This window comes from Neofelis nebulosa, chromosome 9 (genome assembly GCF_028018385.1).
Source record: "Neofelis nebulosa isolate mNeoNeb1 chromosome 9, mNeoNeb1.pri, whole genome shotgun sequence".
NCBI classification, from domain to species: domain Eukaryota; kingdom Metazoa; phylum Chordata; class Mammalia; order Carnivora; family Felidae; genus Neofelis; species Neofelis nebulosa.
In genome coordinates this window covers 120,740,680-120,767,363 of record NC_080790.1, presented here as the reverse complement: position 1 = coordinate 120,767,363, position 26,684 = coordinate 120,740,680, and the positions used below count along the sequence as shown (strand labels likewise).

At 52.7% G+C, this 26,684-nt stretch overlaps 1 protein-coding gene across 3 annotated transcripts in view; it reads right to left on the bottom strand.

Annotated features, from left to right (window-relative positions):
- Positions 1 to 26,684, bottom strand: part of PPP1R16B (protein phosphatase 1 regulatory subunit 16B) — a 98,679-nt gene that overhangs the window by 10,015 nt on the left and 61,980 nt on the right. For all 3 annotated transcript variants that reach the window (XM_058685592.1, XM_058685591.1, XM_058685593.1), the window contains 6 exons: positions 11,907 to 11,977; positions 8,048 to 8,193; positions 6,029 to 6,132; positions 4,235 to 4,359; positions 1,225 to 1,350; positions 360 to 435 (listed from right to left, as the gene is read on the bottom strand). In XM_058685592.1, the coding sequence (XP_058541575.1) occupies positions 360 to 435; positions 1,225 to 1,350; positions 4,235 to 4,359; positions 6,029 to 6,132; positions 8,048 to 8,193; positions 11,907 to 11,977 (648 nt within the window). The remainder of the gene's footprint in view (positions 1 to 359; positions 436 to 1,224; positions 1,351 to 4,234; positions 4,360 to 6,028; positions 6,133 to 8,047; positions 8,194 to 11,906; positions 11,978 to 26,684) is intronic.

The following is a 26,684-nucleotide window of genomic DNA, read 5'->3' as shown; positions in this document are numbered from 1 at the left end:
TCCACCCGTCCTCACATCCATCCATCCATCCATCCATCCATCCATCCATCCATCCATTCATCCAGCCGGCCATCCAGCTGTCCATCCACCCATCCTCACATCCATCCATCCATCCATCCACCCATCCATCTTTCCAACCTTCCATCCATACATTCATCCACTTACCCATACACGTATCTATCCACCTATCCAGCTGTGCATCTGCACATTAAACTACCCTTCATTAATTTATTCATTCATCCTATCCATCCACACACGAATCCACCGTCTAGCCACCTATATATTTGTCCAGTTATTCCACTATCCATCGAATAATCAATGAGTACCCACGTGTATCTTAGTTTTTGTGCCGGACTCACCTATTGGCATCTCATCCATGGATGTCCTAGCACTGAGACTGGCCCCATGGGACACCAATAGCTCTGCCATCTGCATCTGCAACAGGAAGAAGCCCACGTTCCCCTTCGGCCCAAAAAGCCTGGGAGGGGGGCGCCTGGGTGGCGCCGTCGGTGGAGCGGCCGACTTCCGCCAGGTCGCGATCTCGCGCTCCGGGGGTTCGAGCCCCGCATCGGGCTCTGGGCTGATGGCTCGGAGCCTGGAGCCTGTTTCCGATTCTGTGTCTCCTTCTCTCTCTGCCCCTCCCCCGTTCATGCTCTGTCTCTCTCTGTCCCAGAAATAAATAAAAAACGTTGAAAAAAAAAAATTTAAAAAAAAAAAAAAAAAAAAAAAAAAGCCCGGGAGGTAGTAAGAGCGCCCAATGTTTCTCAGGATGTGACATAAAGAATGATGGGGCAGAGCGGGTTCCCGGGGAAGGCTCTGCACCCTGGAGCCAGGAATCCTGTCCACACAATGGGCGTGACACCTCCTCCAGCATGCCTGGGCCATGCCAAGGGACAGAAGAAGAAGGAGTCAGCTGTAAATCTAGAGCTGTCAGGAATCCAAGGAGGGACGGCAACAGCTGTGATCAGAGTTTTGTATCTGGGAAACAAAAGGAGAAACTCCTCAAACCAAAAATGTGAGGAATTTTCTAATGTGGCAAATGTGATCATCCTCTTCTTAGGACACAACCTGTCAAATGGTTTTGCAAACTCTCAAGGTCCGTTCCTATCCCACAAACTAGCTGTGGTCAACCCCTTCGGTGGGTCTTGTGAACCCTCTGCCAGCCCAAAGGACGGCGGGCTGGTCCTGCGTGCCCTCCCTCCCAGCCCGACGGCGGAGAGTTACCTGTCCCCAGAAGGCGGCCGCGTGCAGGGGCTCCCAGCCGTCCCAGTCCTTCACGTCCACACGCACTCCATGGTCCAGGAGGAGCTCGGCTGCCCGCAGGTACCCGTTGGCTCCAGCTATGTGCAGCTGAAGGAGAGAAGGAAAGTGAGCATTCCCTACGGGCACCAGTCCCGCTTCTTCCCAAATCCCAGCTCATTCCGGGGAGCAGTGAATGGAAGAGAATGAGTCGGAAATCCAGCCACATTACAAAGCATTCTTAAGGCCACTCTCCATCCTGTGGTGGGTCTGAGAGCCCCCGTGGTTAAGGCAACAGCACTTACTGAGCCCCTACCACATGCTGAGCTCTGAGGAAGGGCTTTCGGAGGCCCAACACGGTGGTTTTAAAATGTCTACAAATTCTTTGACATACCTCCCTTAAGAGATGGAGTCTCATTCCTCTCCCCTTGAATGCGGGCCAGAACAAGCGACCCGCTTCTAACAAACAAGAAGACATTGTGAGGTGGTGGTGTGTGATTTGAGGTGAGGTCATACGAGGCATTGCTGGTTCTACCTTAGGCTCTCTTGGATCAAGCACTCTAGGAATCAGCCATCGTGTAGCACAGACCCTTAAGCAGCCACAAGGAGAGGTTGTAAGGAGGTGAAAAACTGAGGCCTCCGGCCAACGGCCAGCACTAACTTCTTAGCCATGTGAGTGCGCCATCTTGGAAGTGGATCTTCCAGCCCCAGTCAAGCCTTCAGATGGCCGCAACCTCGTGAGAGGCCCCCACCAGAGCTACCCAGCTAAGCTGTTCCCAATTCCCTACCCACAGAAACCATGTGAGATAACAAATATTTACTGTTGTTCTAAGATGCTAAGTGTTGGGGTCACTTGTCACACAACGATAGGTAACCAACACATCCAACGAGGGAAAGCTTCATGTGGAGGCCACAACTCTTCTACCCAGCACCATTCAAGGCCTCTGGGGATGGATGCCGCCTTGCAGACCACAAATATCCCATCTGCTTGACCTCCAGAAAATATATAAAGTGCTTAGCGCATGACAAACAGTAAGTGATTGTCTTGGAGGGCCGTGAGTGATGGTAAGGTGCACCCTGGGAAGAAAGGAAGGAGTAAGGAGATGAGGCAAAGAGAAACCAACTGCCCAGCCAAGGTGGGAGATAGAGCTGAGATCCCAAGGACGCCAGAGCTCTGGCGGGGCTGAGGTCTGCAGCCACAGAGCTCTGGTCAGTGGGACAGAGAAGGCATGACCCCAGGAAGTGGCCCTTCAGAACACAGCCCTGATGGTCAGACGCTGCCCCATCCCGGGGTAAGGTTGCTATGAGGTTTCGGCAAATAGAGGTTTTCCTTTATTTTTTTAATTTTCAGAATAAACCCGGGGTGTGATCTGGTACAGGCATATATGAAAACTAGAACAATCGTCTGATTTACAAACGCGTGGTTTGCCAGTTGTGGAGAAGGACACCGAGCAGGCCAGCCAGACATGACAAACTGTGGGGCCTCATACTTGGCTGGGAAGAAAATGGCACGACCGGGAGAGTGATATTGCTAGAATAACCATAACACTGGGGCGCCTGGGCGGCTCGGCTGGTTAGGTGTCTGACTCTTGCTCTCAGCTCAGGTCATGATCTCACAGTTCGCGGGTTCGAGCCCCACATCAGGCTCCACGCTGACAGCGTGGGCCTGCTTTGGATTCTCTCTCCCTCTCTCCCCCTGTCCCCTGAGCTCGTTCACTCTCTCTCTCTCTGTCACAGACACACACGTGCGCGCGTGCGCGCGCGCGCACACACACACACGTAAATAAACTTAAAAAGATGTTAATCACTAACATCCGCTGAGAGTTTATAGACTCTGTGCTAAGCACCTACATGCAGAATCTCACTTATTCCTCCCAACAACCTGGTGAGGAAGGTGCTATTCGTATCCCCGCTTTACTGGGACGACCTGAGACCCAGTAGGGGCCTGGCCCATGTGGTCTGGGCCACCCTGAGGCCAGCCCTCAGCCCAAGAGAAGACCCGTGTGTCTAAAGGGTCCAGCCACACACCCAAAGGAGCTCCAGCCAGGGTGGGCCATGCCCTGGGACAGCTTAGCTTTGATTTCAATACTGCCGTGCTCGGTCTCACTACCTAACTCTACCTTTTAGCGCTGGGCTGAGCAGGGACCCAGTGAACAGGAAAAGGCATAAGGCAGAGGGTGGGGCTCAGGAACCGGGTGGGGGAAGCCCAGTAACCACACCTGGGCCACCGGGTCAGGCCTGAGGGGCACTGAGGGGTCTTGCTGGTGAACCCCAGCTGGTCAGCTCAAGATTCTGAGACTCCTGAGTGCTTGCGACCAGCACGGACCCCAAGCCCAGGCCAGGACCCAGCCATCAGCAAGGGTTGCAAGGGCGGGGGGGGGGGGGGGGGGGGGGGGGAGCATCCGGGCTTCCAAGGCCCTGCTCTTGTTTTCAGTTTAGAGCCTCAGAAGCAGGCCCTCCCCAGTACTAGGCTGCATCGTCCTATGAAAGCCTATGGAGAGAGGTCAAGGTTTCTAATCGCTGACACTCGCGCCAAAAGGATGAATGGAGCCAATCACGCAGATCTGAGAGAGAAGGTTCACTGTTCTAGCTCTCCAAAGTCTAGTAAAGCATGTGGCACGGAGGTCTGTGTCGACTGGATGGATGAATGATGGCACCAGCCACCCCTGGAGGAGGGGGAAATCATGAGCTCAGGATGGACACCTGGAGCTCGAAGTAGAGGAGGAACTTGGACACAGAACGGGCGGACAGCAGGGCTCCTGACTCCCAGCCCCAGCTGAAAGTGGCCAGATTCTCAAAGGGGGTGAGCCCCCCGCTCTGCTGACGCTCCATATTCCAGAGCCAACTCTGGCCCCAAAGCCGTCTGGAGGAGGTTCAAGGCTTTACCTCCACCAGGTGCTGGCCCACTTCGGCCACAGCTGGTCTTGGTTCTGGTGCTGACGCCCCCCCCCCCCCCCCCCGCCCCAGCCCAAACCCGCCTGGCCCATCTGCTCACCAGTGTGGCACCCTGGGCATCTATCCAGTCAAGATCCTGGCCCGCTGCGATCATACAGTGGATGTCCGCAATCATCTGCTGCTCAGGGGCTGCCCGCATCTCGTTGATTTTCTCTTGGGTGATGCCTGCATGGGGAGGGGGGAGGCACTGAGTCAGCACTCCGGGCCTAGGCCCGGAGCGGGGAGGGGTGGCGGGGCAGAAGGGCGAGGCATGGCTCCTGCTCCCCGAGGTCTGCCAGGCAAGGGAGGAGACAGACATGCCCATGGGTCATTGTCTCCCAGGCCCAGTGAACACGCACACCGTGCACTGGCCCAAAGATCAAGGGCCATGCCTGCCTGGAGCCCAGGAGGCACTTAAATACGATTGGTTACTGCTACATATTCCATCTCTCTACACCAGAAATCCCTACCATCCACCTGCCTGCCTGCAACCGCTCAGTCGGCTGGCCCTGTCTTATCCTGCAGGTCTGGCCGGGATCACCTCCCTTGCTGACGCCCCCCCCCCCCTCCCCCCGCCTCGACCACCTGTCTGACCAGGGTCTCTCTGTTAGTTCCCTTCCTCTCTCCCATGGCTGTGTCTGTAGCACGAGGGCTCAATGCTTAATGAATTTCTGTTACGGGCATGAATGAATTAGCGAACATGTAACTTCTGAATGGCAAGTTGAATAAACTGGAGTGGAAGGACCCGGACAAACATTCGATATAGCCTGAATCTCCGACTAAAAGTCTAAGCGTTACTGACAGTTACTTCATGGTGTTTAAAAAGGCGAAAGTGACGCGTTCTACAGAAATGTCCATCAAATCAAACATTCTTGCGCAGAACTGAGGGGAGGTCTATAAACTCGAAAGGAGGGGAAAAAAATTACACGTTTATTATCACCAACCATGAAATGAAATACAGTTATTTCCTTCCACCGGGGACGTGGGGAAAATCCACAGAATTAGCAGGTGCCCGTGACCGTCACCAACAGAAAACTGCAGGTATTTTCTTACTGTTTCGTGAATTAACGAAGTTTCTACGTAACACATTTAAAAATGTTTTGGTAGCCATGTTTTAACATGACTGATCTCCGCTATGATGCTGGGAATTTGAGAACCGCATTTAAAAGCACTATTCCTGAAGAGGTGCCCCTGGATTCACCAGACTGGTACAAAAGTGAAGGACCCCTGCAGCAGAGGAATAGGGAGAGCCCGGGCCAGCGACCACATCGGTGGCTACTGCCCCAACCCGGAAGGAGACTCAGCGGCAGGGTCCCGGCCGGACCTCAGACTGCAGTCAAGGGTCTGGATTGGAGACTTCTTTCCAAGGAGGCCTTCAGAAATATGCGTGCGGGGTGGTGGGGGCGGGCAGGTCTCTGATTGCCACATTTGTTTCCTCTCTGCGGCTCATTTGTGAGCTGAGAACAGCCCACATCTTGTTTATCCCGGCCCCTGGCAGCCAGCGTGGTGCCTGGCACAGAGCGGGCACCCGCGAATGTTCTTGACTCTCGATTATGTTTCCAAAGGGGAATATATCTTTATTGTGAATGTTTATTGAATTGAATTGTCACAGCTGATGAAGAGGAGACGAGGCCAGCTGAGGCCGCCCGCGCGTGTGGGTGACGTGATGAGAACAGTGCCTCCCTCCCGCACAGCACGTTTTCCAGGGGCCTTTTGTGGCCTCGTCCTGTTAGTCACCCAGATAACAACCACGATGAGGACCCGTCCTACTTCCTGAGCGCGGAGCATGAGGCGGGCCTGCAGCCAGCTAACGCGTTCACCTGTGCCCACGTGACGCGTGGTACCCCGCGCTTACCCTGGTACGCCATGCACGTCTCGATGACATCCAGGGTGGGCTCATCCTCACAGAGGTCGTAGGGCATGTTTCCATCCGAGTTGACGGCGAGCAAGTCGGCCCCACTGCAGAAAAAGAGTGAGCGTGAGGGCCGGGGAGGGGTGGCTAGGGTTGGTCTGGCTGCCTCGCCCCCGCCGCCCCCAGCCTCTCCCCCGCAACCCCACTGGGCACCCCAGCGCCCACTACCCCTCCGCCTCGCTGGGGCACCCCAGCCAGGAAGGCAGCTTCAGGATCCCCGGGGGCCTCTGACGGGAGCTCCCAGGAAAGCCGTCCCAAGCAGACCACCCCCAGCTTGCTGCTCTGTTGGGCCAGCAGACAGGCGCTTGAGGACAGATGTCAAAGTCTTCCTTGGTGACGATAGTACAAATAACACTAACGGCATAAATTATCACACATCTGCTTAGAGCCAGGCTTGATCTAAGCCCTATACACACATCGTCTGAGTGACTCTTCGTGCTAGTCCTTTTGAGTTGTTATTGCGGACCCATCTCACTCAAGGGGAAACAAACACTCACACAAGTGCAGTCACTTGTGCAAGGTCACCCAGCAAGCATGCGGGAAGGTCAAGGTTCAAACCCCGGCTCTATTTCAGTCCTTGTCCACCGGCTCCCCCCGACCTTCTCCCAAGTCCTGGCCCGAAAGGCTGACAGGACAGGGGCAGGACAGAGCCCTGGGGCTCTCTGGCAGAATCTGGTTTTTGGCCCAGTGGTTCCCACACGCGATCTTGAGATGCCCTGCAGAATTACCCGGGGAATCACCGAAATACATTGCAGCTTCCTGGGCTCCGCTCCAGACCTCCTGAAACACAGTCTCTGGGGGTGCGGCTTTGGATTATGTATTCTGAACCCACGCCCCCCGTGATTCTGGTACAGATCAGCACTGGGGACCCACTGTACTCGGCTGGCACTCCCTTTTCCTCTGGGCACCATCACTGATCAGGCTGTGGCCACTTGATGTTCCCCGCGGCTCAGTCAGATGTGCGATAATTTAAAATTGAACGTTGTCTTTTCTGTGTGTCTACAGAACCTGAGCGGACTGGAAAGCCTTCCAGGGCAGGAAAGGACCCTCAAAACAGCATATAGAGAAATGGCCATAGTCCTAGGAAAAACACTGCCACGTGGTGCCCCTCAAAGCAGGTTCTGTCCTGAAGAAAAGCATGTAAATAACATTTGAGAGACAGGGCCAAGGAAGCAAGTATGCTTTTTTTTTTTTTTTTTAATAGCAAAAGATACCAAAAATGGCAACGAAACCCAAAGAGAGTAGAGGAGATTAATGTAAACTCATGGACCCACAGAGACAGAAAAAAAAGAGAATTAAAAAAAGAGAATGCTACCCTGATACAAAGCCAGACCAAGACCCTCCAGGAGATGGAAACTACAGACCCATATCCCTTGTGAACACGGATGCAAAAATCCTCAACAAAATACTAGCAACCCCCACTCAGCAGCATATTAAAAGGATTCACACCATGACTGATCGGGATTATTCCTGCAATGCAAGAAAGGTGAGTTTTTATGTCGTGTGCTAATATTTTGGGGGGAAACCGCAGGGAGAGACAGATTGAAAAGAGACAAGAGCAGGTGGGGGAGAGGGGAAAGTGGGTGATGGGCAGGGAGGAGGGCACTTGTTGGGATGAGCACTGGGTGTTGTATGGAAACCCATCTGACAATAAATTATATTAAAAAGAGAGAGAGAGAGAGAGAGAGACAAGAGTGGGAAAGGAACACAGAGGTGGAGGGAGGAAGGGAACTGGGGGCCAGAGGAAGAGAGAGAGAAACAGAGACAGAGGTGAAGGGAGGGCATGGGGACAAAGAGAGACACACGAGGTACCACAAGAGACAGAGAAAATGGCACCGCAGGAGGAAAAGGAGAGACAGAGCAGGGAGGGGGGTGGGAAGGGGTGGAAGGCAGAAACAAAACAAATAGAAAACCACCAAAGGCAGAGGGGAGGCTGTCCCTGAGGAAGAGAGGGTCACGTACTACTGAACGAGGATTTTCACCAGGTTGATGTGACCGCAGGTGGCCGCGGCATGCAGGGGCGTCCACAGCTCGTTGTCCTTGGCATTCACGTTGGCACCATGGGAAAGGAGCAGCTTGACGATTTCCTCAAAGTTGTCGATGCAGCACTGCGGGGGGTGAGCGGGGACACAGGGTCAGCTTCAGCGGGGCCCCGGCCCTTGCGGGGTTCCCCTCGAGAGGCCACAAGAAGGACAGTGCAGCCCAAACTGTCTGCATTTGAATCAAGTTGCATTACTCACACACTGTGTGACGTTGGGCAAGCCACATAGCCTCTCTGAGCCTCGGTTTCCCCACGAGAAAGTTAATAACATTCAAGGTAAAAATATAAGTGAAATATTAAAAATCCAAGGGGCAGAGAGAAAATACTTTGTGAGTGGTGGAAACGAAACAAAATTTTGAATGAGGCTTCAAAATCTTGTTCTTTTTTAAGCCCCAAGTAACCAAGCCTCCCCCGCCCCCCGCAAAGAACCCTCCTCCACATCAGGGCTCTGGGGACCCTGACAGAGTCCCTGAAAGGACACAGCCAGGTTTATGCTCTGGCCCGTCCACATTTAGGTCAGCCCTGGGGACAGGGAAGGCTCAGGAACCCATAGCCCCCCAGGGAGACAAACACCTCTGACAGCCACCAGAGCCCCCAAACTCCAGGGACAGAGAGTGAACGATTCCAAGGGGACAGGGGGGCCTCAAGCCAGGGCCCTGAGAGGACAGAGGCGAGGATAGAGGAGGAAGAAGACAGGGAGTCACTCTATAGACCGGGATGGAGAAGCCAGCAGGGGACAAAGCAGGTGTCTGTGCTCAGTGCTACCCCATCCAGGGAAGGGCTTGGTCCCCGTGCAATGGGAGAGGTGGCAGAGTTATACTCAGAGGAGCAACATAATCAGACTTGTTTTAAAAAAAAAAATCCTTCCTCTGGGTGCATGTGGAGAACAGACTGCATGTGAGCACTTTTTGAGGAGGAGAGGGACAGGGAGAAGCTATGGCAAAATCATCCAGTTAAGAGACGATGGTGGCTGGGCCGACAGGACTATCTGTGGACATGGGGAGAAGTGACCGGATGCCAGCAGAAGGATCAGGGGCACTTTTGGGAGCCCATGGCCCTACGTGGCGATGGGGCTGGGGATAGGGTGGTACCATGGCCCCCCACCCCATCCCCGGCAGAGCCAGGGTTCAGTGCCAGAAGGACATGTGGGAAGAGAGCAACCGTTTGTGCAGATAATGCCAGAGATCTCTTTCCAGCCTGTCTAGAGTTGGCTGGGTCTGAGGGCATCTCTCCAGACAAGTGGGGCAGAGGGGTGACCCCAGAGGGGTGTGCCTCAGGTGGTGGAGAGAACCATGCAGTGGCACAGCACGGCCAGCAGAGGGAGCCAAAGGCACTGGAGGGAGGCAGTGGGGACCGACAAGGGGCCCCTGTCACTGCGAGCTGGGTCTGGGGAGTTCCTGTCCACAGCAGGAGCAGGTCAGCCCCTGGTGTCAGGGGACAGCCGGGCCAGAGGACCCACCCTTAGGGCTACAGAAAACGTGAGGACGGGGTAGCGGAGGAGCTCAAGTTGAAAGGGGAGGGGACTGTGCACCCAGAATTGCAGCCTTACGAGAGGGATGCCCAGGGACTGGACCAGCCTGCACCTCCGAGGCTCGGCCAGAGGAAGGGCTGGGTTTGGGGTGCACGCTGGGGCGGTAGGTGGTGGGGTGGGCAGGCCTCTTCCCCTACATTCCCCAAGGTGGGAAATGGCACCTGCGGTTGGACGACTCCTCCCGCCCCCTCACTGCCCACATCCAATCTCTCATGGGGTGTGGATGCCGCCTTCTAAATCACTGCCCCCAGCCCCACTGCCCTGATGCGGCTTCATCATCTCTCCCTGCCAACCCGTCGCCCCCCTTCCCACACCCTCAACCCACAGAGCTCCTCGTCAATCCATGAGTCCCAGTTTACAAGCCCCGAAGGCTCCCTGTTGCCAAGGGGAGGAGAGCCACACGCCTTTACCAGGCGTGCGAAGGCGCTTCCAGCCTGTGTTGGATGCAGCCGCAGTGACACAGTAATGACAGCCGGGCAGTGGCAATAACAGCCTGTCACGTTATCAAATAACCCTGGCTAGTGCTTTCTGAGGTGCCGCTAGGGCCACCTCGCTAACTTTTGGCCACAGACGACTTCATTCAATCCTCAGAGCAATATTCCGAGTGCCGCATAGCCCCGCGAGGCTAGAGTCCTGCACAGTGCAGATGCACAGGACATCCCATCACCCTAGAAAATTCTACTAGACAGTGCCGGCCCTGAGCCTCGGTTTCCTGGGCTATAAAATGGGAACCATAATATTTCAAAGGGCTGTTGAGAGGATCAACTACACTTCACATAAGTGGCTCTGCACAGAAGCGAACGAGGTGACAAATTTCAATAACGATAATGCCTTCTAATATTTATGCAGCGTCAGGAGACGCTTGAAGGGCTGTCATGCGTATTCGTTTAATCCTCGCAACGGCCCAGTGAGGTGGGCACTTACTATTTTACAGATGAGGAAAGTGAGGCACAGAGAGCTTACGTAACTTGCCCAAGATCACACAGCTAGAATTAGTGGGTGAATGAAGCCCTGCGGAGCGGAAGAGAAGCCAAAAGGACAGATAGGAAGCCACTGGGCTGGTGGCTGGGGGTGGGGCTTGCCCCTGGGGCTCACGGGTGGGGCAGCGGCCAGTCTCCGTCCATCCCTTCCTGCCCTCGCGAGCTCATGGAGACGCTCTCGGGGAGAGAGCTTCGGGTTCAGGCAGCCTGGGCTCCCACCTGCCAGGCCGCGTGCAAGTCCACCTGCTCAGAAACTTGGGCCAGGGCACCGGGAGACTTCCGTGTGTTCAGGTCAGCACGCACATATGGAGCACTGACTGTATACCAGCACGGGGAAAGATGGTGGGACGTACCAATGGGCAGGAGACGTGGGCTCTGTCTGGATAGAGGGAGGCCAGCATCGAATGGCTAAAATGGCTACCGGAGCAGGTGCTCAGAAGAAAAGGACACTATACGATAGCACAGCTCAGGGCACACCCCCACACGCCATGGGAAACGTGGTGGGAGGAGCCAGTGTGTGGAAGGAACAGAAAAGCCATGCGGCTGGAGCCCGGAGAGGCAGGGAGCACGGAGCACTGGTCAGGGGCCAGGCCTCGAGGCACCACGTGGGAGGACACCAAGAGTGCTTTGAGTAACATCAGAGTTTTGGCCCGAGCGTCCCTGAGGCCACCGCGGGAAGAACGAAACACGGCAGGGCAACTGAATGCCGGGGCCCAGCCAGGAGGCTCTGGCAGCATCCAGCTGAGTGATGACAGCGAGAACAGCCCCTCTCGGGCCAAGCGGGGGCTGGCCCATCGCGCCGCCCCGGAAAGGATGTGGGCCACGAGGGCACCTGCTTCATGGCCACGGACCACGGCTGTGCGACGCTAGGCGGCTCACGTGGCCTCCCTGTCAATCACCCTTCCCACCAGGGTGGACGGAGGCCTCGGTGGGTGCGAACAAACATGCTTCGTAAACCTCGAGCTCAGAACAAACTTGCTTTGTTTGTCGAGCCCTTCGCTGGGCAGAGAGGACGCGGTGACAAAGGCTCCCTGTGCCGGGAGGCTGTGCGTGTGCCGCACGCACGCGTGCCCAGGGGCTCCGTGGGCGTGTCGGTGACAGACCCGCGCATCTCCCAAGTAGACAAGAGCCTTTCAGACGAGGCAGCTGAGGCTGCCCTTCCTCCCCTCCGCCCTGGGGGTTGTGGGCAGGAAAAGGCCGGGAGATGGTGTGACCGTTCAGCTGGGGCGCAGGGATCCAGGGACCCCAGGTCCAAGGACCTGGCCTTACCTGGTGCAGGGCTGTGAGTCCGTCCTCATTGCACAGATCAGGGCTGACCTTGTTCTTCAGGAAGTAGCGCACTGCAACGGAGGGCAGAGGAGTGAGCAGGTGTGCGGGGGGCCCGGGTAAGACCCACCGCGCCCAGGTCCTGATGCGAACGTCCTGGGCACAGGAGGCAAGTGTGAACGGCTCTCCACCATACGGATGAGGGGCCGCTGTGGGGCAAGAAGGGCAGGGAGACGGCCGCTGCTTCTGCAGGACGGATACCGGCTCAGCACCCTCGGGGGGTGGGAGCAGGGGAAGAGACAAGGTCTCAGGCACAGCAGGGATGGACGCGGCCCCTCAGCTCTACCCTCACCAGGCCCAGTTCCTAGAACCACAGGCCCGTGGCCTCCCTGGCCCGAGGGTGAACTGAGGTCCACACGAGGGGGGAGCCTGAGGCCTCTGCCCAGCCTTCTGGCAAGCGGCGACGTCTCCAGCAGGGCAGGAGTCTGGGGGGGGGGGGGCGGGCGGTGCGGATATGGTCTCAGTCTCTGGAGCTGCCTGTCCACTATGGAGCCAGCAGCCGCATCTGGCTATTACAGCCTTTTAAACTTACACTCATAAGGATTCAAAAGTCACGTCCTTGGTCACTCTGGCCACATTTCAAGTGCTCAAAAGCCACACGTGGCTACCGTATTAGAAAGTGCCGAAATAGAACGTTTCCATCCTCACAGAAAGTTCCATTGGACAGCGCCACTTTGGGGCGCTATAAATGGAAATGAGCCCCATCGCCAACTGTTAAAAGCCTTCCGTAGCTCCCCGGTGCTCTGGGAACAAAGTCCAAAACCCCTCCTAAGACATACGGTGTTCGCATGATGGGATCCCTCCTGCAGGCCTCCATCTTGCACAGTCCAGGGGGCACCGTTCATACCGCCATCTATAAGACCGGCACCCCCTGGAGCAGTGCGCAACTTGCTCAGCGGTACACGGTGCTCCTACCTACCTACCTCTCCAGTCCCATTCCTTAAACTCCAAACACCTTCCACAATGGTCTTTCATCAGTTACAGGGTCACCTTGCATCCTCTGGTCTCTGAGCTTTTGCATAGCCTGTTCCCACTGCCTGGAAGACTCACTCATCCATCCATGCGTCCCTTCATTCATCCACCCATCCGCTATCCATCCATCCAGCTTCATTCATACATCTGCCCCTAACACGCATGCACACACACACACACACACACACACACACACACACACACATCTGCCTCACTCCTCAACCTTCAGGTCTCAGCTCAAACTCCCCAGACGAGGCACTCCCCTGTTAACATACACCCACAGCTCCTCTGAATCTAGTTTATAGCCTTTCACAACTGAAATTACATAACTATCTGGGTCATTAGGGGCTTTGGGTCTGTCTGCCATAGGACACTAAGCCCCAAAAGGGCAGGACGGTGACCTGGCACCTACTGCTCCTTCCCTGAGGCCTGGCACACGGTAAGTCCTCAGCCACTCTTCCTGGACCGTGGCCTAATCGGCAGCCCCCTAGCTCAGCCCAAGGACACAGCCTCTCCGGCTCTGAGCAAATCAGACCACCCTGCAGTGGTGACCCCCACAGCCTCGGGGCAGGTAAGAGTTATGGCAAGATCACTGATCGCCGAGGCCCAGCCTGCCGATCCATGGGCCAGTGGAGAGCCCGTGGGGCTGGCTGGTGGCCTTTGGGAGAGTAGAAGTGGCCATTGTGCCCCTGTACAGGACGGATTCTGGGAAGGTTCTGCTTATACGAGGCAAGCCATCAAATCCCGCAGGGAGCGCCGGGGTGGGGGTGGGGGGGACCAGGCTCCCTGTCCAGAAGACACTCTTGGAGACAGAAATTAAACACCAGCTGCCAAAAGCAGCGTCCGTGTGCAGGAATTATTGGGAACCCAAGATGAGGAATCACTCCCATGGCGGGCAGTTATTTTCAGCCCAAGAGGCACGAAGCATCACCCATCACCCCCATCTCCACGGAGCCCTTCGCACGTATGAGCCACGGTGTCCTTGGAAGTGTGCTCTGCTCCAGCTGGGAGCCTGGCTCTGGGCACAGCTCACTGGAGCAAAGAGCCCACGGCACACGCCCAGGGCGCAACCAGGCTTTCCTGCCTCCGGTTCAGCAAGAAAAAGGATTCTTACATCCATCCACAGTGCCTCCTTACTGAGCTCTTCCTGTGCCCCCAGGTCCGTGCAGAACCCCCTTCCTTCATGGGGCTCCTGTCTGTAACGATTCCCCTCGTGGAGAAGAAGAGACAAAGGGTCATAGTCACAGGAGACCAAGCAGAGGAAAGCAGGTCCTCCGACTCCGAGGCCCTGACTGTTGACCACAGGGCTGCTCCACTCTGCCCCTGAGGCCAGTGGGAACCAGCACTAACAGAGTGATCCACACACAGGACGGAAGAAACACTGCAGGTCCTGGGGGCACAGTCAGGTCTTTCAGAACCGTGTTAACTGCGAACGTGCACCTCTCACTTCCTGTTTAAACCCTCTCATGGCTCCCCACGGCTCTTAGAATGAAGTTCAAAATCCTTTCGTGGCCTTCACCGGGGTGGGCAAACTATGGCACACGGGCCAAATCTGGCAGGCAGCCTGTTTCTGTAGATTAGGTTGTTTATTGGAACAAGAAACATTTCATTTATCTACATATCGCCAATGACTGCTTTCACCCTGAAACAGCACAGTTGAGTCACAGAGCAGAGACTGTATGGACCACACAGTCTAAAATATTTACTCTCTGGCCCTTTATAGAAAATGTTTGCTGGGCTTCAAGGTCCTGCGTGGTGGGGTCCCTCCTACAGGGCTACCACCTTGCACAATTCCCAGGCTGCATTCCTCTCATCACGGTCTATGGGAATGGCTTCCTCTGGAGTTGTGCAGTGTGCAGCTTGCTCAGCTGTACCCAGCAGTCCTGTCTCCCTACCCCTCCAGGCTCATCTCCCGAAAGCTACTACCACCATTTTTTTTTTAATTTTTTTAATGTTTATTTATTTTTGAGAGAGAGAGAGACAGAGGGTGAGCAGGGGAGGTGCAGAGAGAGAAGGAGACACAGAATCGGAAGCAGGCTCCAGGCTCCCAGCTGTCAGCACAGAGCCCAACGCGGGGCTCGAACTCACGGGACGTGAGATCATGACCTGAACCCAAGTCGGACGCTCAACCGACTGAGCCACCCAGGCGCCCCTTATTTTTTTTTTTTTTTTTAATTTTTTTTTTCAACATTTTTTATTTATTTTTGGGACAGAGAGAGACAGAGCATGAACGGGGGAGGGGCAGAGAGAGAGGGAGACGCAGAATCGGAAACAGGCTCCAGGCTCCGAGCCATCGGCCCAGAGCCTGACGCAGGGCTCGAACTCACGGACCGCGAGATCGTGACCTGGCTGAAGTCAGACGCTTAACCGACTGCGCCACCCAGGCGCCCCCAGGCGCCCCTTATTTTTAAAACACAAATAAAAAACAACCACTAAGCTCCCGCCTGGTCCCGCCAGGCGCCGGGCGCTGGGGATGAAACCGTCAACATCTCGCATTTCTCACAAGCTCCTGGCCTGGCTGTAAAAGACAGAAGCATCTCTCTCGAGGGAGCTCCAAGCCTCTGCTGGCTCAAGGACCGCAATGAGGTGGTCCCCACCACCCCCCATGCAAGCAAGGTCCCCCTGAGATGGCAAGGAGGTGGCTCCCACCCTCCTCTCCTGTATTCCTGCTCCTGGCATCCACCCTGTCGCTCCGCCCACACCTCCCTGGCAATCTGGCTGGAATCTGGGCCAAGCAGGGCCGTCTGCTCCCCTCCATCTCCAGCTGTAGCGAGTGAGGGTGAAGGGACCCATCTCGGCAGGAAGCTGGTGGCGGCTGCCTTTGCGGGGAGAAATCACTGCTGATGAGCTGGTGGGTTTTCTGCCACCTGACCCACTCTACCCCACAGAGCAGACGGCCTGACCTCGAGCTGGTCTGTGTGACACCTGCTCCCGGCCCTGGACCGAAGGACAGAGGTGTCTGCCCCCCCAGGCGGACCTTGGGCAATCCACACTTGCGGGGGGCGCTCTGGGGCTGAGCAGCTGCCGCCCGGCCATGTGACTTGCACAGTCATGTCTGTGGGGCACCCACTCACCGGCCCTCCTCCCCCCTCCCCGCCCCGTCTCACCTCCTTTTCCACCCAGCACCCAGCAACGAGGCCACATCCTTCCACTGCCTCCGAGGCACCGCGTGATGCAGTCTCTGGCCCTCCCCGAATCCCTCAGTGACCGATTCAGTGGCCGCTGGCTTCTTTCATTTACCAAATCAAAATGAAAGAAAACAAAAACAGAGCTCCTCCAGGCTTTTACACGTGCAGGTTCCTGTGGCTGGAGCCCTCCTTCTTCTCACTCTTGGGCCAGCGAACTCTTCTTCAAACCTCAGATCCCAGCTGAAATGTCACCTCCTCTGAGAGGCCTTCCCTGATCACCCCAGTCTCGGGCAAGTTGCCTGAGTTACCCACTCCCATAGTACCTTGCATTTCTGCATTTCAGCTCCACACCAGTGCCTATCCCGATTTGTGAATACAGGCTGATTAGTCTACAATGATTGTATAACTCTTTCTTTAGTTTTTTGGGCTCCGCGAGGGAGCCCGGATCCTAGCAGAGGCTCCAGAAATTATTGTAGCAAAAGCACCAGAAATCTGCTCCCTCAGCAAATTTCTAGTTTTTGATTATTATTTTTTAAATGTTTATTTATTTATTTTGAGAGAGAGAGAGAGAGAGCAGGCGGGGGGTGGAGAGAGAGGGGGGGTGGAGAGAGAGGGGGAGACAGAGAGAATCCCAAGCAGGCTCCATGCTGTCAGCACAGAGCCCGACGCAGGGCTCGATCTCAGGAACCGTGAGATCATGACCTGAGCTGAAATCAAGAGTCGGACACTCAACCAACTGAGCCACCCAGGCGCCCCAATAAAGCATTCACTATAGTCGCCATGCTGTGCATTAGATCCCATATAACGAACTAAAACTTTGTGCCCTTTGGCCAATATCTAAAAAAAAAAAAAAAGGTAACTATATAGGGAGATGGGTATGTGAATTAGCTTTGCTCTATTAATCATTTCTCTCTCTAGATCAACATCCTGTTGTATATCTTACATATATTCAATTTTTATTTAAAAATAAAAATTTTAAAAAGCAAGTCTATTATGTGAATGGACGAAGGAAGGAAGCGAGGGAGGAAGGGAAGATTGCTCAGGGGGAGGGAGGGAGGGGAGGGCCCAGAGAGCTGCTTGCCCCTGGGACCAGGGAACCCTGGGGACATGCGTACAGCCCTGCACACACCACAGGGCGTGTGACTCAGGAACTGAAAAGCCACAATACGGGTTTTGTACAGAAATGAAGCAGCAAATATCCCTCCCTGAGCCTCCACTGGCAATGCAGCTGGAGTCCTTCAGGCCACTCCCAGGCCGGGCACGGACACGCATCAGTCCCCTCCTGCCCAGGGTCCCAGACCTCACGCCCTCTGCCTGACACCTTCCGTTACTCTTTGTGCAGCCAGCCCTAACCGTGCCGGGCACGGCGTTAAGCACTTTGTCTTTTAATCCGTTAGTCCTCCTGATCCAGTATGAGGATTAACGGCCGGCTAGTATCACCACCTGCTATTATTGCCCCCAATTCACAGATGGGAAAACTGAGGCTCAGTCTCGAGCCAGGGAAAGGACTTGTCCAAGGGCACGTGTCTGGGAACGGCAGAGCTCGGACTTCTGACCTCGGCTGGCTGCCTCCAAAAGCTGAACACTTCACGTGTGGCTAAAATTGTGGCCACACGAGGGCCCGGGCAGGAACGTGGACGGCAGAGAGAGGAGCAGGGCGAATGCAGCAGAGAGCCACAGACAGGATGAAAAGCCAGAAGGGCCGGGACTATCGCCGATCATTCAGTGTTCAGTGCTGGTTAATGAAGACAGTGATCCCTGATAGTCATCACAGCGACCCTCTTAGTGCAGCCTGCAGACGGGGACGCGGTGGCACAGAGGTTAACACTTAGCCTGAGGTCCCGTGACAGACGAGTGGCAGCTCTGGGGTAGACACAGAAGCCTGAGCTCCAATGCATCCTCTGTCCATCTCCCTGCTGCACCTCCGTTCTAAGCAGACCCCCCCCCCCAACCACCCGATGCCAGGCACGCAGGAGGCACACGGCCAGCTGCGACGCCAACCCACCGGGCTGCTCCCCCTCCACAGAGTCTCCCGGGTCCAGCACGTACAGCCTGGTCCAACCAGCTCCTCCACCTGCCCTCCCGCTCCCCCCCTTCCCAGGGTGCTGTCGGAGTGGCCGGGCGCCCAGCCTGCTGCTCAGACACTGCCAGGAGGACCAGCGCTCTCAGAAAGGTTGTCCTGGGCCCTCGATGCGCCACGCCTCCAAAATCACTCGACAGCAACCTCTCCACCCACCACTGCCCCCCCCCTCCCTGGAGCAGAAACAGCCAGAGATAGCTGCTTCCAGGGAAGCCCAGCCGCCCCAAGGCTGGGGGGAGAGATTCAGTCGAGTCTAATGGTGGCTTCTGCAGGGGCCGGTTCACCCCAAGATGCCGGACGGTGACTCAGCCGCGGTGGAGGGTGGGCAAGGCAGACCCGGGCTTCCCTCAAAGCCACATCCCCAAGTGCAGGCCCCAGGAGCCAGGCCTTGTTCTTCCCCAGGGAGCCTCTCTCCAGGATCCATCTGGGAAGAAAAAAGGGCAGACGATAACAGGGTTGGCAAGGAGGAAGGGACTCCGGAACCCTTGTATGTTGCTGGTGGGAATGTGAAATGGGGCGGCCGCCGAGGAGAAGTCTGGCAGTGGCTCAGAAAGTAAATACAGAGTCACCAAGTGATCCGGTGATTCCAATCCTGGGTATAGACCCAGGAGGAATAAACACAAGCTTCCCCACAAAAACTTGCCCACAAACGTTTATTAGGAGCAGTATTTATAATTGCCCGAAAGTGAAAACACGCAGATGTCCAGCAATGGATAAAGAAATAGGTAAAATGGGGTTTGTTCATAGTGGAATATTATGCGGCTATGAAAAAGAACGAAATGCTGACACATGCCACAGCATGGATGAATCCTGAGAACATCACACCAAGGGAAGGAAGCCAGACGCAAAAGGTCACGTGTTGTATGATTCCATTTGTATGAAATTTTCAGAGTAGGCAAACCCATAACGATAGAAAGTAGATCAGTGGCTGCCACGGGCTGAGGGCAAGGGGCCCTGGGATGTGACCGGCTAATGGTACAGGGTTTCATTTGGGGTGATAATGATTTTCTGGAATTAGACAGTGGTAATGGTTGCGCAACCTTATGAATATACTAAAGACCACAGATTGCACACTTTAATGTTTATTTATTTATTTTGAATTGGGCGGGGGGGGGGGAGCATGAGCAGGGGAGGGGAAGAGAGAGAGGGAGAGAGACAGAATCCCAAGTTATCACCACAGAGCCCGACGCGGGGCTCGATCTCACGAACCACAGATCATGACCCGAGCCAAAATCAAGAGTCAGACATTTAGCCGACCGAGCCACCCAGGCATCCTTTGCACACTTTAAACAGGTAAATTTTGTGGTATGTGAGTGATATTTCAATTTAAAAAAAATAGGGAGAGGGGGCGCCTGGGTGGCTCAGTCGGTTAAGCGCCCGACTTCAGCTCAGGTCATGATCTCATGGTTCGTGAGTTCGAGCCCCACGTCGGGCTCTCTGCTGACGGCTCAGAGCCCGGAGCCTGTTTCGGATTCTGTGTCTCCCTCTCTCTCTCTGCCCTCCCCTGCTTGTGTTCTCTCTCTCTCTCTCTCTCTCTCAAAAATAAATAAACATTAAAAAAAAAAAAGAGGAAGGGGCTCTAAGGTGGCCTTGAGCACCCTGCTGAGAGCTCGTTCCCCTGCCAGCCTGGGGGTTCCACGAGGTGAGGACAGTATCTGTCTCATCCATTACTGTACCCACGATGCCTAGGACAGTACCTGGTAAACAATAGATGTTTGGTTCTTACTTAAAACGGGAAAGAAAGAAGGAGGCCACTGGCCACTTGATCCCTCCAGGGCCCTGCATGATCTGGCCTCTGCCCACCTCTGCTGGCATCTTCCCTCCTAACCACCCGGACCCTTCCAGGACCACCACGTACCACCCTCTCTTGACTCTCGTGCCGTTCTCATGGGCTATCCCTCTGCCTGACTTTCTCAGCCTTCGCTTCATGGTTAATTCTTAACCGGGTTTCAGGTTAAATGTCTCAGCTTAAATGTCACTTCCTCTGTGAAGCTGACACTGAGGCTGGGGGAGGCACCCTTCTCATGCGCTTCCTGTTCCCTCCCCCAAACACTTAACACTATGATGTATTTGTGCATGCATTTGTCTGTGTTTTTACTAGACCAGGAGGTCTAGTGAAAGGGCTGGAGGGGGTAGGAGAGTAGGAACCGTAAACTTTTTGGCTACCATGAGATGGTTTGGGATCCCAGTCAATATCTGATGACTGCGGTGGTAAAGAGAGCCTGCTCGGTCTCTACCCAAGCCTCAGAACTGGCCAGAGCATCCTCTCCTGGGCTGGTCTATACTTCGTGCTCTGGACAAAAATGCTCCCAGGCCAGGCCATGGACATTTTAATCTCAGAGAGAATCTTCATTCCTTGACTTATACAAAGAAGCTGGTTTCTCTCTTAGCATCTCCGATACCCTCAAAACTAGGAAGGCAAGATGGCCAAGGGCATGTCAGGCATGTAGCTATAATATTTTCTTTTCTAGAACCTCCATGCCCAAGACACATGGTCATGCTGGACAGAAGTTGTTGACAGGGACTCGCATCAGCTACCCAGAAGCCTCTGCACATGTGTAACTTATATCTAGTATTAGATGTGCGCAGGAAAAGGGATTGCAGACCCTTTAGAATGCCAACTCTGTGCAGGCAAATCCTGTCTGTCTTCTTATCTGGAATATCCAGCACCTAGAGTAAGAGCTCAACAAGTAGTTGTTGAGAGAATTAACAAATAAAAAAACTCTCCTAAGAAAATGAAACTAAAGATACCAGGAAAATCTAAGAAAAATATGTATATGATCCATATGAGCAAAACTACAAAACTCGAATGAATGAAATCAAAGAAAAATAAATGGAGAAATATTCTATGTTCACGGACAGGAAGATTCGATATTGTCAAAATGTTAGTTCTTTCCAACTTGATCTATAGATTCAATGCAATCCCAACCAAAATCTCAGTCAGTGATTTTATTAATACTGACACATCGATTCGAAGATTTATAGAAAAAGACAAAAGCCCCGACACTATATTGAAGAAGAAGAACAAAGTTGGTGTACTGGCACCAGCTGACCTCAAGACTTACCCCTAAAGCTACCGTAATCAAGAAAGTGTGGTATTGGTGGAAGAAGAGACAAACAGATCAATGGAACAGAACAGAGGGCCCAGAAATAGACCCACATGAATATAGTCAACGTTCATCCATTGCTGGTGGGAATGCAAATTGGTACAGCAACTTTTGACGGTTTCTTACAAAACTAAACATACTCTTACCGCATAATCCAGTAGTCACACTCCCTAGTACCTACTCTAAGAAGTTGAAAACTATATCCACAAAAGCCTGCACACAAAAATTTATAACTGCTTTAGTCATAATCACCAACACTTGGAAGTAACCCAGAAGTCCTTCAGCAGGTAAGCGGGCAAACCATGGTACATCCAGACAATGGAATATTTATCCAGTGCTAAAAAGAAATGAGCTGTCCAGTCATGACAAGACATGGGAGAACCTTAAATGCATATCGCTAAGTAAAAGAAGCCAATGTGAAAAGGCTGCATATTGTATGATTCCAACTATATGATGTTCTAGAAAAGACAGAACTATGGAGACAGTAAAAAAAAAAAATCAGTGGTTGCTAGGAGTTGGGGAGGGGGGAGGGATGAATAGGCAAAACACAGGGGATTTTTAGGACACTGAAAACACTCTGTATGCTACCATAATGATGGATACACATCATTATACATTATACATTTGTCCAAACCCACAGAATGCACAACACCAAGAGTGAACCCTAATGTAAACCGGGGTCTTTGTAGGCTAATGATAGGTCAATGTAGGCTCATCAATGGTAACCAGAGTAGCACACTGGTGCAGGTTGTTGATGATGGAGGAGACTATGCATGTGTAGTTCCAAGGGGTATGTGGAAAATCTCTGTACCTACCCTCATTTTTGCTGTGCGCCTACAACTGTTCTCGGAAAATTCAGTCTAAATAAATAAATAAACAGAAGGAGACCAGGGAAACCTTGATACAAAATAAGCTACAGTCAATGCTCGTGACAAATGCAGAGTCTTTCTGAAACGTGGGGGTGGGAGAAGAATAACTTCTTAATGTAGCAGCGGATATTTTACTAGATTTCCTCAAAGGGAGAAAGAACTGAATTTAACTCATCTCATCAGAGAAGACGTGGGTCTGTAAGGTTTCTCCAGCAAAGCTACAAAGGCTGTGCCTATTTACTGTTTTCTTTTCAATGTTTATTTATTTTTTATTTATTTTGAGAGAGAGAGAGAGAGAGCAAGTGGGGATGGGGCAGAGAGAAAGATGGGGACAGAATCCTAAGCAGGCTCCACAGCTTAAAGCGCAGAGCCCAATGTAGGGCTCGAACTCACAAAGCCGTGAGATCATGACCTGAGCTGAAATCAAGAGTTGGACGCTTAACCGACTGAGCCACCCAGGTGCACCTGTGCCTATCAACACCTCAGACTCAAAGTGAGCGTGCCGCCAGTCCGGAAACAAGACCCTGGAACTTCCCCCATTCCATTCATGAACATACTGGACCCCAACTGTGCCAGGTCCCTGTTCTTCACTAATTCTGCTTCCACAATTTTCCCGGTACCTCTCCCTGCAGCTTCTCTGGGGATCTGGGAACCTGATCTCCCTTGCCCTCCAGAGCCTTGGCCTCCTGGGAACTCTCCAAGGTACCTGTTTGTTGTTTTTTTTTTCCCCAACTGCCCTCTCTCCCCAAACTCCCTGCACTCCTCTTCCGGACTTCCTCCTGTTGCTGCCCCAACCCCATCGCTCTATCACCTCTCTTCTCTGTCTACTTATTGCTCCTCATTTTTTAAAGTAATTATTTCAGGGGCGCCTGGGTGGCTCAGTCCGTTAAGCGTCTGACTTTGGCTCAGGTCATGATCTCACTGTCCGTGCGTTCGAGCCCCGCGTCGGGCTCTGTGCTGACAGCTCAGAGCCTGGAGCCTGGTTCTGATTCTGTGTCTCCCTCTCTCTCTGACCCTCCCCCGTTCATGCTCTGTCTCTCCCTGTCTCAAAAATAAATAAACGTTAAAAATTTTTTTAAAAAAATTATTATTTCATATCTCCATGCAAGTAACAGATAAAAATATTCCCAGCTCTACACGCAGGAGCTGCATATACATGAAAACGAAAATGGCTTCACAGCCGTCATAATAATATGTAGTGTTTACTGAATATTTTCCAAGCGTGAAGAATACCCAGAAGAATACCCAGAAGAATGCCCAGATGCTACGTGTCCCATCCCAGTTAACCACGACAACAATCCTATGATTTAGGTGCTATAATCAGCTCATTCAACAGGGAACGCCCATGATTTGCTCAAACTCACTTAGCTAATAAGTGTCGAGAACCCATATTAGTGTGGTTGATTCCAGGTACAGCTGGTGTTTCAGGCATAACTAGTGACAGGAGAGACTCACCCATGTATAACTAAGAATAAAACCCATTCCTATCAATATTTAGTACGAGGAAACAAGTTGCCTATGAAGGGGGATATTCCTCCAGCTCCCACCCGTCCACTTTGAACCTTCTGTCTGTTTTCCCTGGTTCCACTCTCCTGTCCCATCACCACATCCTTCCCACCCCCCCAGTCTGTCTGCCTGGCTCTCAATTTTCTCCTAAAGACGATGCATGTTGCTTCTGTCTCTCAGTGCTGTGTCACACAGAACACCAGCAAATCCCACTCTGGGCTTCCACCCGTCTAGCTGAGAAAAGTAAACAAGACTTTTGAAATTGTAAAGGGAACCACCGGAGAAAGTAAAACCGGGATTTTGTCTTCTATACCAACGGGAAAGGTAAAAGAAAACATAGTATTCATTAAAGTCACAGAATGAAAGAACATAGAAACATAAATGTCACAAGGCCTGAGGCAAGACAACCAAAAACCAACTATCTACTACAATAAATGAAATCATCTACCCTCCCCTATAAAGCAGTGAAGATTTGGTTGTCAAAAAGAGAAAAAAAAAAAAAAACCATTCATCTGTGTGTTGCTTACAAGAGATACATCCCAACAAAATAACAGAGAGCGTAAAAATAAAGGAATGCTCAAAAATAAACCACCAAATGCGAAAACAAAGAAAGTGGGGGTGGCAACATTACTATGGTGCAGAATGGATTTAAACAATTTTTTTTCAGTTTATTTATTTATTTATTTTTTTTTGAGAGAGAGAGAGACAGAGAGAGAGCAGGGGAGGGGGCGGAGAGACAGCGAGAGAGAAAATCCCAAGCAGGCTCTGCGGTGTCAGTGCACAGCTGGATGTGGGACTTGAACTCACGAGCCGTGAGATCATGGACCTGAGTTGGTCCATAAAACCAAGAGTCGGTCGCTTGACTGACAGAGCCACCCAGGCGCCCCTTAGGGTGGTTTTTTAAAAAGATATTTCAAAATGAAATCATAAACAGAAAGCAGATTAGTGGCTGCCTGGGTCAGCGGTGCGGTGGGGAGAACGAAGCAATTATCAGTTAAGAAAGCCTGTGAGGGGCGCCTGGGTGGCGCAGTCGGTTAAGCGTCCGACTTCAGCCAGGTCACGATCTCGCGGTCCGTGAGTTCGAGCCCCGCGTCAGGCTCTGGGCTGATGGCTCAGAGCCTGGAGCCTGTTTCCGATTCTGTGTCTCCCTCTCTCTCTGCCCCTCCCCCGTTCATGCTCTGTCTCTCTCTGTCCCAAAAATAAATTAAAAACGTTGAAAAAAAAAATTAAAAAAAAAAAAAAGAAAGCCTGTGAATCGCATAATACACCAAGCAAAATCCAGCAAAACAAAAATCCTCCATATATAAGTCAAAACTATGTGTTTTTTTGCGAGGAATCTCCAGCACATACACATGCTAAAGATAAGAGGAGGGGTGGCGGAAAAAGATTTATGGACAAGGACGTTCACAGCAGCACTGTTTATATACATTGTTTATAATAAAGAATTACCGGAAACGACCCAACATCTAAACAATTAGAGACTGATTAGGTAAATTATGGAACATTCATATGATGGAATATTCTGCAGCTCGTATCTTTGAGGAATTTTTAAGGATGTGGGAAATTGCTTGGTATATAGCGTAGAATGGAAAATGAGAGATCAAAACTGTACATTCAATGCAATCTCAATTAGAAAGGAAAAATGCCTTCCACACAGGCACACGCTGCTTATTGGAAAAACAATTAAGATACGAACGGTGGTTATCAGTGACTTTTATTTTATGGTGGCCAGAATTTTCCAAGCATTTAAAAATACATATGCACTACTTTCATAACCAGAATTTTCTTTTCAAAAAAAAATTTGTTTGAGACAGAGCATGAGTGGGGAGGAGCGGAGAGAGAGGGGGACACAGAATCCAAAGCAGGCTCCAGGCTCCGAGCTGTCAGCCCAGAGCCCGATGCGAGGCTCAAACCCACAAACCATGAGACCATGACCTGAGCCAAAGTCAGACTCAACCAAGTGAGCCACCCAGGCGCCCCAGTAACCAGAATGTTCCAATTTCACTAAAACACAAAATGATACATTCCACACACCATGAGAGCCAAGCGGTAAGAACTACATTTCTGCGAAATTTCTAGGGCAGAAATGAGGTCTCACGCTGGCTGACCCCTTGAAGCAAATGCTGAAGCTGAAATTCCTGTGTTGGGTAGGATGTTAAATAGAAACAATAATAATAATAACCCCTTTGTTTGCATTGTGCAGGGGTCGGCAAACTATGGTCCAATGGCTAACATCGTGCAATTTTGAACTGCTTACAACTTAAGAATGGTTCTATATATACACATATTTTTGGCAGTTGGGGGAATAAAATCAAAGAAGCATCATATTTTATGACACAGGAAAATTACATGAAAGCCAAAAATCAGTGCCCGTAAACGAAGTTTAACTGGAACACAGGCTCGTTTGTTTATGTATTGCCTTTGGCTGCTTCCTCTGTCAGAACAGAGACTGGGTGGCCCACGCGGCCGATGGTGTTTCTTATCTGGCCCTTTACAGAAAAAGTTTGCTGATCCCTGGTGCAGGGCTTTTTAGCTCGCAAAGCATGTTGAAAACCGCAGTCATTTCCCCCCCACAATAAAAGCCTCGTGGTGCCAGGTAGGAGAGGAAGAAATCAACACACATCGAAGGTAGGCCGTTGCATCGTGGCCAGGCGGGCCATGGGCAGATCGGGCTCAATGTCTGCACCTGCTGAGAAACACGGGGGCACAAAGCCCCGAGAGCCTGCTGTCGCCTCTCTCCCCACCAGCTCAGCCCCCGGAGCCCCAACTCAGCCACGCAGCGCAGCCGAGTTTCCTGTTAAGAGCGTGACCTTCTGAAACCAGTGTGGTGGAGGCTGCAGCTGCAGGAAGGAGGGTATTTTTATCCGGGCCCTGCTTCCTGTTTGACGGCTGGGGGGTTTCGTGTGCTGGCGTTCGGTTTTGTCATTTCTGGTACGGACTCAGCACCCTTGCCACAGCGGAACAGAGGCGTCTCCTAACAGGATAGCTGCCTGCCACCCAGGCCCACCGCCCAAGGCCCCTGTCCTTTGTCCCCCCACCCACGCCCCCTGGCTGCTGCA